Here is a 15,298-nt window from a genome sequence, read left to right as displayed (position 1 = left end):
TCATCCCAGGGGCTTTCTGCTTACTCCAGTGTTTTGCTTTCTGGAGACCCATTTTCTCTACTCCAGCCTCAAGCCCTCTCTCAGCTTCAGTCTTTCTTTGGAATACCTCATTCTTTGCTCTCCCCTTTCAATTTCCAAGGGAGAATCTGATTGGCTTACTTAATTATCAGAGTCCCTATTTGGTGAGGATTGTTTGCTCCAGGTCACCTTCTAGGATGATGGCCAGTTTAAGGATTGTGTGCTCTTGGGTCACGTGATCACATGATCTAATCAGCCGTTGGGTAGGCAGGGGGTGCTTTTTTGGGTTATTTGTGCAACCTTTGCCTTAAGAATAGTTTGGGTCATTTCAGCAGAGCCCCAGTTTCCTTTTTATAAGGGATTCTGGGTATAGCAAGCATCTCTCTTTCTCTCTTTGGCGCGCGAGTAAAACACACACTGAGTAAAATAAAGGGAATATAAATAGATCGATTGAACTATGCAGTTAAATGTAGGAAATAATGAATGAAAAAAGAAGAAAGATTCACTCAGGATCAAGAACTAGCATTGTCCGAGTAAAATTTCTTTGCAATAGAACAAGTTGGATTTTAAGAATGCTCCCCCCCCCCCCGGCATCAGACTATGCTGCTGCCATGTTCGTAGTTTTCTGGAGACCCCTGCTCCTGGCATACAGAACCAATGTCACGTTCCTTCTGGATCCCAGCAGTTATCACATTGGGGGCGCTTTATTTCTTTCGTTAGGAGAGAGATCCTGGCAGGAAATCTATGCCCAGGATCAGATGCGGGGGTTGGGGATCATCGTCACCGAGTGGCGTAGGGGAAAGGTGGCAGCAATCGAAGTTCGAGTCCGTATTCCTAGAAGCCTCGGGCGCCCTGTCACCTGTCTGGAGTCTGCCCCCTTCCCGGGCGTCTCCTCCGGGGAGTTTCCTCCTCATAGGCTTGTCCCTGGGAGTGTGGGCGGCCCCTTTCTCGAGCGCTTAAACTCTTACCTCCCACCCCCCCTCCTCCTCACCAGCCTTTCTCTTCTGCCTCGGTCACTTCCTTCCTCACTCTCTTCCTCCTCGGTGTGTTGAAGAAGATAACCCGGTCCGGACCGACGCTGCACCAGCTTTTCCTCGGAAAAGAAAAAGAGGCGGATAGGTGAGCGGGTCTCTCGGGAAGGTGACAGGCAGGTATAAAGGATGGACGGAGGTGTCCGGTGGAGGCCAGGCGGACGGGAGATCGGGGGCTGCGGGTGGGGAGATGGGGCCGGGAGGGGCCGAGGTGCGTGGAGATTGTACCTGGAATTGGGCTGAGACCCCGCGCGGGGGACCGGGTGGGCGCGCCCCCACGCCCCCGATTCTCCCGCCGACTTCCGCATCGGCTCACGTGACACGGTGCCGGCCGGGGGCGACCGGGAAGCCGGCAGCCGCGCGAAGGTTTCCTCCGCGGTGCGGCTCGTCGGCTTTGCACTTGCAGGCGGCGCGGGGGCGCGTTCTGCAGAGCCGGGTGGGGAAGGGCCGGGAACTAGGGGAGAGGCTCCCCCGAGGACTGCGGTGGCCCCCGCGCCCGGGACTCTGCGGCGCCGGCGGTGGGGTGCGGCTCCCTACGCTCCAGACCGTGGGGGTGGAGGGCGGGGGTGGTGAGAGACACCAGGGGCTCGGGGAGCCCCGGGCGGGGTCCGTTTCCGTCGCCCGGTTGGGGCGCTGGCTTTCGCAGCTCGCCGGGGTGCACCGGCCACAGGGGAGCGCGGGCGGGCGGCGCTGGCGCGGGACTGGCAGAGACAAAGGCTTCCGGGACGCGGCCCTTCCCTCGGGGGCTACCCTGGAGCCCGCCGTGCGGCCCCGGCCCCCCCGAGTCCCGCGCTCCCCAATCCTGCACTGGTGCGGGTGGTGACCGTGTGATGGCCTGCAAGGGACAGGAGCTTGGGACCCCTTCCGGGCCAGCTCCCAAACTTGGAGCAGGGATGACCAAATATGGAGCGTGTGCGCGCCAGCGGGCAGGCAGGAAGGAACCCAAGTCATCCCTTGACCCACACCAGCTGCTAGTCAGGGATTGCGAAGGACCGCTGAAAAATGTGGCCAGCCCCGGGGGGTGGATGTAGAGCTGGCTGCTGATTCCCAGGTGTTCCCACTCCAGCAGGCTTTATTCCTCGAACATTAGAAAAAAATCCATGTATTGCCTCTAAACTTAAACAAAACAAAACAGAAACTATAAAAAGGTCCTATATTCTTAAGTGTATATTGATGGTGGAGCATTTCGGCATATGGCCCAATCCTCCGACATTCCGCTTTCTTTGTGATTCCCACGCACAATGCCTAATTAGATTCTGACACAGAGGACCGGACTAGCATCTGCTACCGCCTTGCCTTGAGCTCCCACTGAAAATCTCTTTCTTCCCCTTCACACTTGCTCTGCTGATGGCCCCTCTTCATTGTTCTTGATCTTGCTGCTTACTCCGGTCCCAGCCTTCTGTCCTTATAGAATGCCATGGGCCTCAAGGATGATGTAACAACAATGAGTATTCCCCCGCTTTGTTCCCGCTAAATAATAAAATAAATAAATAAAATCATGCCAAATTATGTGTGCTAGCAATAGTTCCTAAGGCAGTTGTTTTCCTACTTGTAGGGGTCTGGGCAGGGAGCCTTTCTTGCTTTGTAAGTGTTCTGCCTTAGTATGTACTCAGCATGTAATATTCCAAACAAACACAACTCACTATTATATTTAGCACACTTTGCATAATGACTGGGAAGAAGATGAAGAGGAAAAGAAAAAAATAGAATGATGTTGTAGAAACAGCATTTAATTGTGGGGAGTCCCTCTGAGCCAGTTTCATCATCCATAAAATTGTTTTTTTAAATTTTATTTTAAAGATTTTATTTATTTGACAGAGAGCAAGAGCACAAGCAGGGGGAGCAGCAGGCCCCCCCGCTGAGCAAGGAGTCCCAAGTGGGGTTCAATCCCAGGACCCTGAGATCATGACTTGAGCTGAAGGCAGATGCTTACCTGACTGAGCCACCCAGGCGCCTCCCTCCTTTTTTTTTTTTTAAAGATTTTTATTTATACATTTGAGAGACAGCACAGGTGGGAGGCAGGGGTGGAGGTAGAGGGGCAGAGGGAGAAGCAGACTCCCCGCTGAGCAGAGAGCCCGATGTGGGGCTCCATCCCAGGACCCTGGGATCATGACCTGAGCTGAAGGCAGACGCTTAACCAACTGAGCCACCCAGTGCCCCTATAAAATGGGTTTAAATAATACATACTTGGCAAGGTTTCTTAGGACATAGATAAGGAGTCTCGTGTGTAATTAATTATAAAGAAATGCTGGTTGACTTCCTTTCTTTAAATTGGATCTGCATACATCTGCTTAATATGATGCAGGTATTCACACTACTTAATAGTGAGATTTCCTCTTTGAGTCTCATTATTAAAGAAGAGCTAGGTCTGAAGTGTGCTGCTGATTGAGGGGAGGGCAGTGTTAAAGAGATAAATGTTCAGAGTGGGAGGAAATCAGAAAACCTGAGAATTGGAGAGGACCATTGTCCCCTTGGACATTGCATTCTCCCTTCTGGTTAGGCTAATTTCCTCACTAACCCTCACAGATCCATACTACTTGCATCAGTGTTGTCAGTAATAGGTGCAAACTTTATTCATTGTTAGAGAGTTTTGACTGTTAGGAAATTTTTTTCTTATGTGGCTCCCAAATCTGCCTATTACATCTATCTATCCTACCCAATAAAGCAGCGTGAAACAACAGTATCACATAAATCCGTAAAAGAAACTGTAATGTTAAAAAATGGTTGCAGGTCTTCTCTAGGCTGACTTTATGGATCAGGATTTGTTAAGAGTACAAGTGACAGAAACTCAATCAAACCAGCACAAGCAAAACCAGGAAAGACTGATTGGTTCATGCAACTGGAAAGTCTGGGGTCGTATACAGGCTCAGTCATTGTAACATGGCTGGGCTTTTCTTAACGTTAACGTTATTCCTGACAGGCTGTTTTCACATGGTCACAGTTTACATTAGGAGCTCTAAACTTACATCTTAGCACCTAGTGGGAGAGTGTTGTTTTACTGATCTGGCAAAATCCCTGGGCTGAATCTCATTGTTTAGGATAGGATTACTGACCTTATGCCCCAGATCAATTATTCTGGCTCTGACCCACTCCTGGGCTTTAGGGTGAGGCTCTACCAAATTCCATTTGTTTAGAACAAGGAAGGAAAAACGGGACCCCCCCAAAAATTAGACTGCTCGAGCCGGAATGGGGAATGGGTGCTTGGTAGGTGAAAATGACTGCTGTCCACCACACTAACATCTCCAGGGTTTTTTCTACCATTATTTTCATGGCCTATCTTTCTGTTGTATCTTCTGATTATATTTTAACTTTTTAGCATTGCTCAAATTATCTCGAATTGAATATAATGTTATAGATATAATTTCACCAACACAAAGCTCTCAATATTGGGAAACTATAATTTTTGGTACTGAATTTTATGTAGATGCATTAACCCAAGATGTTGGATTTTATTGCAATAAACACTTTTTTTTTTTTGGTGCAAAAAGGTGGTTTTATTAAAGCACGGGGACGGGGCCCATGGGCAGAAAGAGCGACTGCCACAATAGACACTTCTTTTTTTTTTTTTAAGATTTTATTTATTTATTTGACAGAGAGAGACACAGCGAGAGAGGGAACACAAGCAGGGGGAGTGGGAGAGGGAGAAGCAAGCCTCCTGCGGAGCAGGGAGCCCGACGCAGGGCTCCATCCCAGGACCCTGGGATCATGACCTGAGCCGAAGGCAGACGCTTAATGACTGAGCCACCCAGGCGCCCCACAATAGACACTTCTTAAATGATAATATTTGCACAAATAATGTAGCAGGGAGTAGTGGTGCTTTTAGTTACAAGCTGATAGAAAACCTGGGGTACCAATCAATATCACTTAAACATAGATTTCATTCTTGTTTTTCAGAGTTACCAGGAATTAGTTACAATCTGTCTGGATACAATTATTTCTTCCGAATCGTCACTCCAAAGTAAACCATTCATACAACCCCAATTTTTTAGTCCCTTCTTTGTTTGGAAAACAGACTGAATTATTGCATAATCTGCCAGTGGCCCCTACTTTCTCTCATGTTCTGTTTTCCCTGAGTTCCTGCCTTCTTAAGGAAACTGTCTTTACTGCCTTTACTTCTTTGACCCTGCATGGTTGGAGTTCTCTCACCTGCTCTTTCCCTATTTCTTGCCCCCCCCCCTTTCTGTAGGTGTTTGCCACGCCCCTTTACCTCCCTTTTCTGTCTCTGAACACTCTTGCTCCAAATCAGCAACTCCATGGTGAGAGTTTCCACAGGCGGTGTTTCATTCCCCTTCATGCCCTTGTCCTTTCAGTTTGAATCCAGTATTTATTGAATCTGTACTCTTGGTGCCAGGTGTCACCCAGCAGTGAACATTACAGTCAGATTCCTGCATCGAGGGTCTTTACCATCTTGTGGTGAAAGCCGAGAAACTGGTAATTCCAGCCATCTGAAATGGAGAGGGTGCACAATGCTATGGGGGAGGGCTCCTCCACCAGGGTTTCAGGGAAGGCTTCCTGGAGGTAGTCATATCTAAGCTGGGACTGGATGTGTGGGCGTTAGCTGTGAGAAAGAGGAACTGCAATAGTCGGGGTCAAAGACACAGTGTGTATGAAGGTTGGAGGTGGGAGAGCCAGGGGCGTTTGAGGAATAGAAAGAAGCTCCATGTAGCTGCAGCCCAGAGTTCAAGGGTATAGGGTGGAGGAGGCTATGATGGTGTGCAGAACCCAGGCTGGAGAAGACCAAGTGAACCAAAGTAGGTCTCACAGCTCCTGTTAGTCCTGGCCTCTTCCTTATCTGAGATGAATGGCCCTTGCCACCAGCTCTCCACTGGACAGTGCCCAGGGAAGGACCCGATGCCCTGCGTGTGACCCACAGGCATCATCGCACCTAACGATATTAAAATTGCCCTGTATTGATCTCCTTTCCCCACTAGACTGCAGGCTCTGGGAGGGTTGGGAGTGTGTTCCTTTATCTTGGTACTCCAGCTTCTAAGAAGCTTAGAGCCTGCCTCCCATGTGCTGTGCTTTTTCTCCTTTGTTTCTGTCCTTTTACATGCACTCTTCCCCACTCATAGAGCACACTTTGCCAACTGTCTACCTGGTCCACATCTCTCCAGTGACCTCTGCAAAGTCTTTGGTGGCTTCCTCCTTTATGCTCCCATAATGCCTTGGACCCACCGCTCAAAGAACGCTGTCACATTGCCATTATTCATTCTAGGTCTTTCTCTGCTTCTGGACAGTGAGTTTCCTGAGGGCAGGTCCTGTGTCATTCACCATTGTGTTTTTGGTGCAGAGCAGAGCATCATGAAGATGGGCTTAGAGTTTAATAGTGGGTGCTGCATTCTCCCCGATATCCTATGTAGAATAAGAGTGGGGTCAGCACAAAGGGGCAATTATAAAGACAGAGGGGAAGTGGAGGTACTCCGGTGTCATGTATGTCACACAAGTATTTTTAGGAAGAGGGATGTGGTAAATTAACAATGACAAATGCAACATGGGGAAAAAAAAAGAAGGGTGCCTGGGTGGCTCAGTCGGTTAAGTGGCTGCCTTTGGCTCAGGTCATGATCATAGGGTCCTGGGATTGAGCCCCACATTGGGCTCACTGCTCAGCGGGGAGCCTGATTCTCCCTCTCCCTCTGCCTGCCACTCCCCCTGCTTGTGCTCTCTCACTCTCTTTCTCTGTCAAATAAATAAATAAAATCTGAAAGAAAGAAAGAAAGAAAGAAAGAAAGAAAGAAAGAAAGAAAGAAAGAAAGAAAGAAAGAAAGAAAGAAAGAGCGAGCCCTTGGATTTGGCAAGATGTGCTTAATGGGATATAGAAATGGTAATCAGCATTTTTTTTCTCCCTCAGGCAGCAATGAATGTGGATCACGAAATTAACCTCTTAGTGGAGGAAATTCATCGTCTAGGTTCAAAAAGTAAGTATTCTAACACAGCCACAGTATTCTGAGTTTACCTCAGAGCAGGTAGGACCAGCTTTTTTGGTAGAAGCCTAGGAAGGGGTCACCCAGGACTTCGGGACATAGTTATAGAAACTCTGCCCTCAGCGATAGAGTGATTTCTGGAGACAAAGCCTTTGGGGTATTGTGATTCCGAGGCAAGGAATGGTTTGAGATATTCCATCATCCCTTTAATAGAAAGAAAATTGCTGTGCTTCTTTAATCTGGCTGCATTGAATGGTGATTGAATCAGTTCAAATTTTTATTTGTCACAGTATTGAAATTCATTTCTTCTGCTTTATCTTGCCACCATCTTACAAACTTCCAAATGACTAGGGACTCAAATTGTCTTTATTTTCTCCAAATTCTTGAGTTTTGTATAACCAGGTATTTATGTACATGTAACTAAAAGAAACCATATCCTTTACATAGTGTTTTTTTTTAAAGATTTATTTTATTTTTTAAAGACCTTATTTATTTATTTGACAGAGAGAGAGAGAGAGAGAGCACAAGTAGGCAGAGTGGCAGGCAGAGGAAGAGGGAGAAGCAGATTCCCCACTGAGCAGGGAGCCCGATGTGGGGCTCGATCTCAGGACCCTGGGATCATGACCTGAGCCGAAGGTAGACGCTTAATGACTGAGCCACCCAGGCGCCCCACCCAGGCGCCCCTGATTTATTTTAGAGAGAGCGGGAGAGAGAGAGAGTGCACAAGCTGGGGAAGGGACAGAGGGAGAGCATCTCAAGCAGACTCCCTGCTGAGTTGGAGCTGAACTCGGGACTTGATCCCATGACCCTGAGATCATGACCTGAGCTGAAATCAAGAGTTGGACCCTTAACTGACTGAGCCACACAGACGCCCCTACGTGGTTTTTTTAAATCAGCAACATATAAGCAGCTACTGTGAAATTAGTGCCATGTGAAATTGGTAGTATTAGTGTCCTTTTCCAAGTTGTAATGAAAGTATCTATTATGTTTGTAGCTTTAGATCTGTACATCTCAGATAAGACATACAGGAGTTCAGGAACGTTCTGAAAATTGTAAGAGCAATAGACATATTCAGCAACAACTAGGATGATGGAACTCAAAGTTTTAAAATTACATCATATAAAAAAATTAAATAAAATTACATCATTGTAAGTGAAAAACAGCTTTAAAAAGTACCGCGAAAGAGTTGTTTTTGTCATTATAGCTTGAATTTTCTTACTTACAGCGCAGTTTTGCTTTTGAATCACAAATCACTTGAAATAAGACATACTTGGGGGGTGCCTGGGTGGCTCAGTTGGTTGAGCGACTGCCTTCGGCTCAGGTCATGGTCCTGGAGTCCCAGGATCGAGTCCCGCATTGGGCTCCCTGCTCAGCGAGGAGTCTGCTTCTCCCTCTAACCCTCCCCCCTCTCATGTACTTTCTCTCTCTCTCATTCTAGCTCTCTCAAATAAATAAATAAATCTTTAAAAAAAAAAAGACATACTTGGAAAATTCCCTTGCACCATTAGTATCAAATGTCCCCTGTACTAGTTCTCCATTGTTGTTGTGAATCTTTTCTTTATTTTTTTTTATGATTTTATTTATTTGAGAGAGAGAGAAAGAAAGAGAGAGCGCATGAGCACAAGCAGGGAGAGGGAGAAGCAGACTCCCCAGCGAGCAAAGCCCGATGCGGGACTCGATCCCAGGACCCTGGGGGATCATGACCTGAGCGAGAGGCAGATACCGAACCAACTGAACCACCCAGGCACCCTGTGAATCTTATTTTCAATAGTGAAAGAAACCCGTGTTCCTCATTTCTACCTTTCCAGTTTGGAGCTCCGTGAGGTCATGCTCTTGGGAGTAGTATTATTGTTTAGATTGTTAAAGATATTAAGGATGTATTTCGAATGATCTGTAGGATTTTCCTCTCTCCTAGATCTGTCTTCATGTTAGCCTAATGTTTATTGGTCAGATTCAATTGCATTTAAAATTCTGACTTTACCCTAGAACAGTTACTATTCTACTAGGGCAAACTGAACCTGCACTTCAGAATTAGCAGCTTTACAAACTAGAAGACTACACAGTAATTATCATAATTTCTGTAAGGATGAAACGTCTTGAACTTTGCAGCTTCCCTAAGCCTCCTTGATTTACCTGTTCCTAGAAATAAATGAATTCTTGAGCTGGAAAGCATCTATGGAGATAGGTTATCTGTGGACAGATTATGGTTAATTATGTAAGTTGTGTTTGGGATAATTTTGTAAATTATGATTTAGGTGAATCATTTTTAGACTAATCTAAATATAATGTATTAGGTGAAGCTGGAAATTGACAAATTTAGTTTTATCTACTTCTTTTATTTTTTCTCCAAATTTTTACTTAAATTCTAGTTAGTTAACCTATTTATCTATTTCTTTTAAAATGAAATTCTTTAAAGTCTTTCATTTTTCATCCAGTGGAAAAAAATTTAAGTGGATAAAGATTATTTGGAGATTTAAATTCTTTCATTCAACAAATATTTCTTGAGTGCTGTCTTTGTGCTCAAGTGCTGGACATATGAAAATAAACAAAATTCCATCTCAGCCCCCGTGGACCTCTTTAGGTAGCAGGAAGACAGACAAATGAGCTAGAAGCACGTATGGGGAAGTAGTTAAGAGCATGGGCTCTGGAGTCAGGCTCTCTAGGAATGAATCCCAGCTCCCCTGCCACTTACTGTGTGACCTTGGGCACATTGCTAACCATTTTTATGCCTTGGTTTCCTTATTTGGATAATAATACTCTATTTCAGTGATTCAAAGACACTTTTTTCCCCAAGCTTTAACATCTCTAAAATAAGAATGTGTTTTATAATCCATGTTGTGCTATAATTAAATTGGCAGTTTAATTGGAACATAAAATAATGGTGCTTCTTGCAATGAATTGTGCCTTACCTTCCATGAAATAAGGATTAAGGGAGTTTTAATTACTATAAAATGCATTGAACAGTTCTACGAGCATAGCAAGGACTCAATACATATTAACTATTATTACTGTAATTGATGGCGAGTGCTTTGATATATACTTAATTTTATAAGAAGTTATTAACTTGACTGAGGGAATCACAGAGCACTTCTCAGAAAAGGTGACATTTGAGCCCATTCTTGAAGAAAAAGAATTAGCTAGAGAAAGGGCTCTGGGATGCTGGGCAGATGGCTCAACATGGGCAAAACTGCCAGGGCAGGATCTCTCATGTCACCTTGGGTAACAGCAAGTCATTTGATTTTGACTGGATCAAAAGGTGCATAGAACGATATGGCAGGAGACCAGGCGAGAGAGGAGTGCAAGGGCCAGAGCGTGAAGGGTCTTATCTGGAACGCCAAGGGCATCACTATTTGAAGGTGGTAGGGAGCCACTGAAAGATTAGAGGAGAAGAGTATCGATCAGGGGCTCCTAGCTGGCTTAGTCTGTTGAGTCTGTGACTCTTGATCTCGGGGTCGTGAGTTCAAGCCCCAACTTGGGGGTAGAGTTTATTTAAAAAAAAAAAAGAGAGAGAGAGAGAGAAACAGATTTGCATCTTAAAGGTTTCTTTCACATATTTTATTCCGCACCAATATGGAGGATGTGCTGGGGGACAAAAATGCAGAAAGGGAGGCTGGCAAGGAGTCTTGCAGTTAATCCGCTTGAGAATCAATTCCAGCCTAAACCAAGAAATTAATTGTCCATGGAGAAGAGGCTAGAGCAACAGAAGATACAAAGGAAATGGAATCACTTATGAGATTGAGGAGTGAGTGGGCAGAACTCCAAGATTATATCCAGGTTTCTGCCTTTTGCGCCTTTAAGAAATGTAACCTGGGGACACCTGAGTGGCTCAGTTGGTTGAGCATCCAACTCTTGGTTTTGGCTCAGATCATGATTTCATGGGTCGTGGGATCAAGCCCCATTTCCGGCTCCGCACTCAGCAGGGAGTCTGCTTGAAGATTCTCTCTCTCTGCCCCTCCCCCCCACTCTCTCTCTCTCTCTCTCTCTCTCAAATTAAAATAAGTCTTTTTTAAAAAATGAAAAGCTCTAGGGCACCTGGGTGGCTCAGTTGGTTAAGCGACTGCCTTCGGCTCAGGTCATGATCCTGGAGTCCTGGGATCGAGTCCTGCTTGGGGCTCCCTGCTCGGCGGGGAGCCTGCTTCTCCCTCTGACTCTCTCCCCTCTCATGCTGTTTCTCACTCTCTCTCTCTCAAATAAATAAATAAAATCTTAAAAAAAAAAAAAGGAAAAGCTCCATATTACACTCCCTGTAAAAGCCAGCACCGGTACTGCCTCCTTCCAGAAGTCTTCCCTTCCCATTCCAGCCCAGAGTCATTTTACCCTTCTCCAAACTGTAGGATGTCCTGTCTTGGCTACTTACTGCACATCCAGTCACATACTGCTTTGTCCTGTTGCTTCACTGATATGTGTATATTTCGTATTTCCTCGTTGGAACTGAAGCCATTTCTTTGAAAGCTAGAAAGTGATTCTCTACTTCCCTCTACTTGCCCAGCACAGTGCTGCACTCACAGTAGGAATATACTAAGTCTCAGGTTAGAAGTTCTCACGGGAACTCAAGAACCCTTGGCCACGGAATAGTCTCCCTCACTGTGATGGCCATGTCCTTGAGAGCAGGCACAGCTATTGGAGGGGAGAATGTGGAGCAGTGCTGAAGGAAGGGGGTCAGAAGTTTAGCAGGTAGATCAAAGCAATCAACCAACAATGGGGAGGTGTTTCATATTATTCTTATCTCCAAGTTTCCAGTTGATTGATTTTTAATCAAAGATCCACCTTTTGTTTATCTCTTTTTTTTTAAAGACTTACTTTTTACTTTATACATTTCCTGTATACCTGCTATCCCCACACATGCATAGCCTCCCCCATTACCAACATCCCCCAGCAGAATTGCACTTTTATTACAATTGATCATCTACATGGACACATCATCAACCACAGTTCATAGTTTATAGTTCACGCTTAGTGTTGTACATTCAATGGGATTAGATAATGTTTAATGACATGTATCAATCATTATAGTATCATACAGAGTATATTCACTGCTCTAAAAATCCTCTGTGTTCTGCCTGTTCATCTCTCCCCTACTCCAACCCCTGAAACCCACTGATCTTTTTATTTAGTTTTATCTTTTTCCATAGTTTTGCTTTTTCCAGAATGTCCTATAGTTGGAATCATACAACACATAGCCTTTTCAGATTGCCTTCTTTTTCTTAGTAATACATATTTAAGGTTCCACCATGTCTTTTCGTAGCTTGATGGTTCATTTCTTTTTAGGGCTTACCTTAATTTTTAACATCTATATTAAAAACTGGTCTCCAATCTGTATAATCTAGGGATCTGGTAAATACAGATATCTTCATTTTTAAGGTCACCAGTCCCTCCCTGGGGCTCTGAGTGTGTTCAGAACACACTTAGAGAAACACTGCTCCCGACCCAAACCTTTTCTTATATTTGTTATTTTGTTATTGATTCAACAACACCACAAATAAAAAATCAAAATGTAGGGGCGCCTGGGTGGCTCAATCAAGTTAAGCGTCCGCCTCTTGGTTTCAGCTCAGGTCATGGTCTCAGGGTCCTGGGATGGAGCCCCACTTCTTTGGCTCTGCATTCAGCAGGGAGTCTGCTGAAGGAGTCTCTCCCTCTGTCTCTCCACCCACTCATGCGCAGACGCAGCAGGCGCACACACTCTCTCTCACTCAAACTGATAATTAAAAAAAAATGTCAAAATGTAGACAGAGGGGAATTGGTCCACAGTAATAACACTGTAACACATTCACTTTTTGTAAGTGGGTTTTAGTTCACTTCTAGTCTTTGTCCAGATGATCCTAAGGCTAGGAGGTGTACAGAACATGGTATTATTTCATCACTTTTGGGTCTGGAAAGAGATGACATTGAATTTATGAGTGTGAACTGTTAAATTGTAATCTTGGTTAACTTATAGTTAGATGTTTTTTAAAGATTACATAAATCTACCATATATGGGGGCAAGACTTTGCATTGGCTAACATTGTATTTTCTCAAATTAGATGCTGATGGGAAGTTAAGTGTAAAATTTGGGGTCCTCTTCCGAGATGACAAATGTGCCAACCTCTTTGAAGCATTGGTGGGAACTCTCAAAGCTGCAAAACGAAGAAAGATTGTTACATACCCAGGAGAGCTACTTTTGCAAGGTGTTCATGATGATGTGGACATTATATTGCTGCAGGATTAATGTGGTTTGCATATCTTTGTTTATTGTTATTTTTTGTTTCTGGTAAACTGGAATATTAAGTCAAGGGACAAACATGAGCATACTTAATGTATTTTTATAGAACTTTGTAAACAAAAGGAGACTCTTATTTTAAAAGTCTGTCTTTTTTTTATACCTTGAAAGAAAATTTATGTATTACACTGTCAAATAAACAAAACCTATTTTTTTCTTCAGGAATCTGATTGGAAAAATGTAGGCATTGAAGCTTTTTTGGTAGGGGTGAAAGGGTGTTTCATAAATCATTCTTAGACAATTTCTGCAGATATTTGACATTCCATAAAAGCAAGAGGCAAAACTGAAGACCAGCTCCCACAAGGAATATTGTAATGTTTATGTAATAAAAACATGTAACTATGTTAAAATTGATTGCCTTACTTTGTCTGATTATATGCCTCTTAGAAGTTTTTGCATCAAGATTAGATAACTGCAATAAAAGTTATCATTTGAAGAAAAATTTCCTTAAAACTACAGAATTTTAAAAGTAGGGATGTGTTATGATTGGGCCCTATAAAAAAATATTTGGTGTCTGTTCTGTGCTTACCACTGAGTTAGGGGACATGCCAAAAGAAATGTAACCTAAAAATTTCACTATCTAATGGGATTAGTTGGGTCCACCTGAAACAATACAGAAATGTCTATAAATGCATGTTGCAGCCCCCGGTACAGAATCGAAAATGATACAGAATCTCAAAAAGGGTAAAATCTGTGAAAACCATGGTAGTTGGAAAAGGTATCATAGAAGAATTAGAATTTGCATGATTGGAGCTGATTATTCATGAAGGAAAAAGATGGGATGGATCAGGGTGATGACTCAGGCAAGGTTACGACAGGGGGACACAAATTAGCAAGGCTCATTCTTGTGAAAGATCAGATTTCAGATTGACTGGAATGTTAGGGAGAGAGGTGATTCAGATTGGATAAATAAGGTGGACCTGGGGAACCACAGAGAGGAGTCTGAACAGAAATTGGAGCAGGGAAGTTGCATGATGAAAGTGATGTTTCCTGAAGGGTGGCTCTGGCACTGGGGACTAGGGAAGATTTTAGAGAGCAAAGACACAGTCAGAAAAGTCAGCTAAAACATTGCTCAAGAATCCACGGGGGTGGGGATAATGGAAAAGCAGAGGAAGGATGGACTCCAGAGTGCATTTTTTTAAAAAATTATGTTATGTTAATCACCATACATTACATCATTAGTTTTTGATGTAGTGTTCCATGATTGTTTGCATATAATACCCAGTGCTCCATTCAGTACATGCCCTCCTTAATACCCATCACCAGGCTAACCCATCCCCCCACCCTCCTCCCCTCTAGAACCCTCAGTTTGTTTCTCAGAGTCCATAGTCTCTCATGGTTCGTATCCCCCACCGATTTCCTCCCCTTCATTTTTCCCTTCCTACTATCTTCTTTTTTGTTTTGGTGTTTTTTTAAACATATAACATATTATTTGTTTCAGAGGTACAGATCTGTGATTCATCAGTCTTACACAATTCACAGCGCTCACCATAGCACAAACCCTCCCCAATGTCTATCACCCAGCCACCCCTTCCCTCCCACCCCCCACTCCAGCAACCCTCAGTTTGTTTCTTGAGATTAAGAATTCCTCATATCAGTGAGGTCATATGATACATGTCTTTCTGTGATTGACTTATTTTGCTCAGCATAATACCCTCCACTTCCATCCACGTCATTGCAAATGGCAAGATTTCATTCCTTTTGATGGCTGCATAATATTCCATTGTATATATATATACCCCTTCTTCTTTATCCATTCATCTGTCGATGGACATCTAAGCTCTTTCCACAGTTTGGCTATTGTGGACATTGCTGCTATAAACATCAGGATGCACGTACCCCTTTGGATCACTACATTTGTATCTTTGTGGTAAATACCCAGTAGTGCAATTGCTGGGTCCTAGGGCAGCTCTATTTTCAACTTTTTGAGGAAACTCCATACTGTTTTCCAGAGTGGCTGCACCAACTTGCATTCCCACCAACAGTGTAGGAGGGTTCCCCTTTCTCCGCATCCCCGCCAACATCTGTCGTTTCCTGACTTGTTAATTTTAGCCAATCTGTGACTGGTGTGA

At 44.1% G+C, this 15,298-nt stretch overlaps 1 protein-coding gene across 1 annotated transcript; it reads left to right on the top strand.

Moving 5' to 3' along the window:
* The first annotated feature begins 657 nt into the window (after positions 1-657).
* Positions 658-13,578, top strand: ABRACL (ABRA C-terminal like). Its single transcript, XM_027603728.1, has 3 exons — positions 658-1,137; positions 6,898-6,964; positions 12,991-13,578. Exons 2-3 carry the CDS (start codon positions 6,904-6,906, stop codon positions 13,173-13,175), a joined length of 246 nt encoding a protein of 81 aa, XP_027459529.1. The 5' UTR covers positions 658-1,137; positions 6,898-6,903; the 3' UTR covers positions 13,176-13,578.
* Positions 13,579-15,298: the final 1,720 nt, after the last annotated feature.

This window comes from Zalophus californianus, chromosome 7 (genome assembly GCF_009762305.2).
Source record: "Zalophus californianus isolate mZalCal1 chromosome 7, mZalCal1.pri.v2, whole genome shotgun sequence".
Lineage (NCBI taxonomy): Eukaryota > Metazoa > Chordata > Mammalia > Carnivora > Otariidae > Zalophus > Zalophus californianus.
The sequence above is the reverse complement of the archived record's forward strand: the minus strand, read 5'-3'. Positions and strand labels throughout refer to the sequence as shown.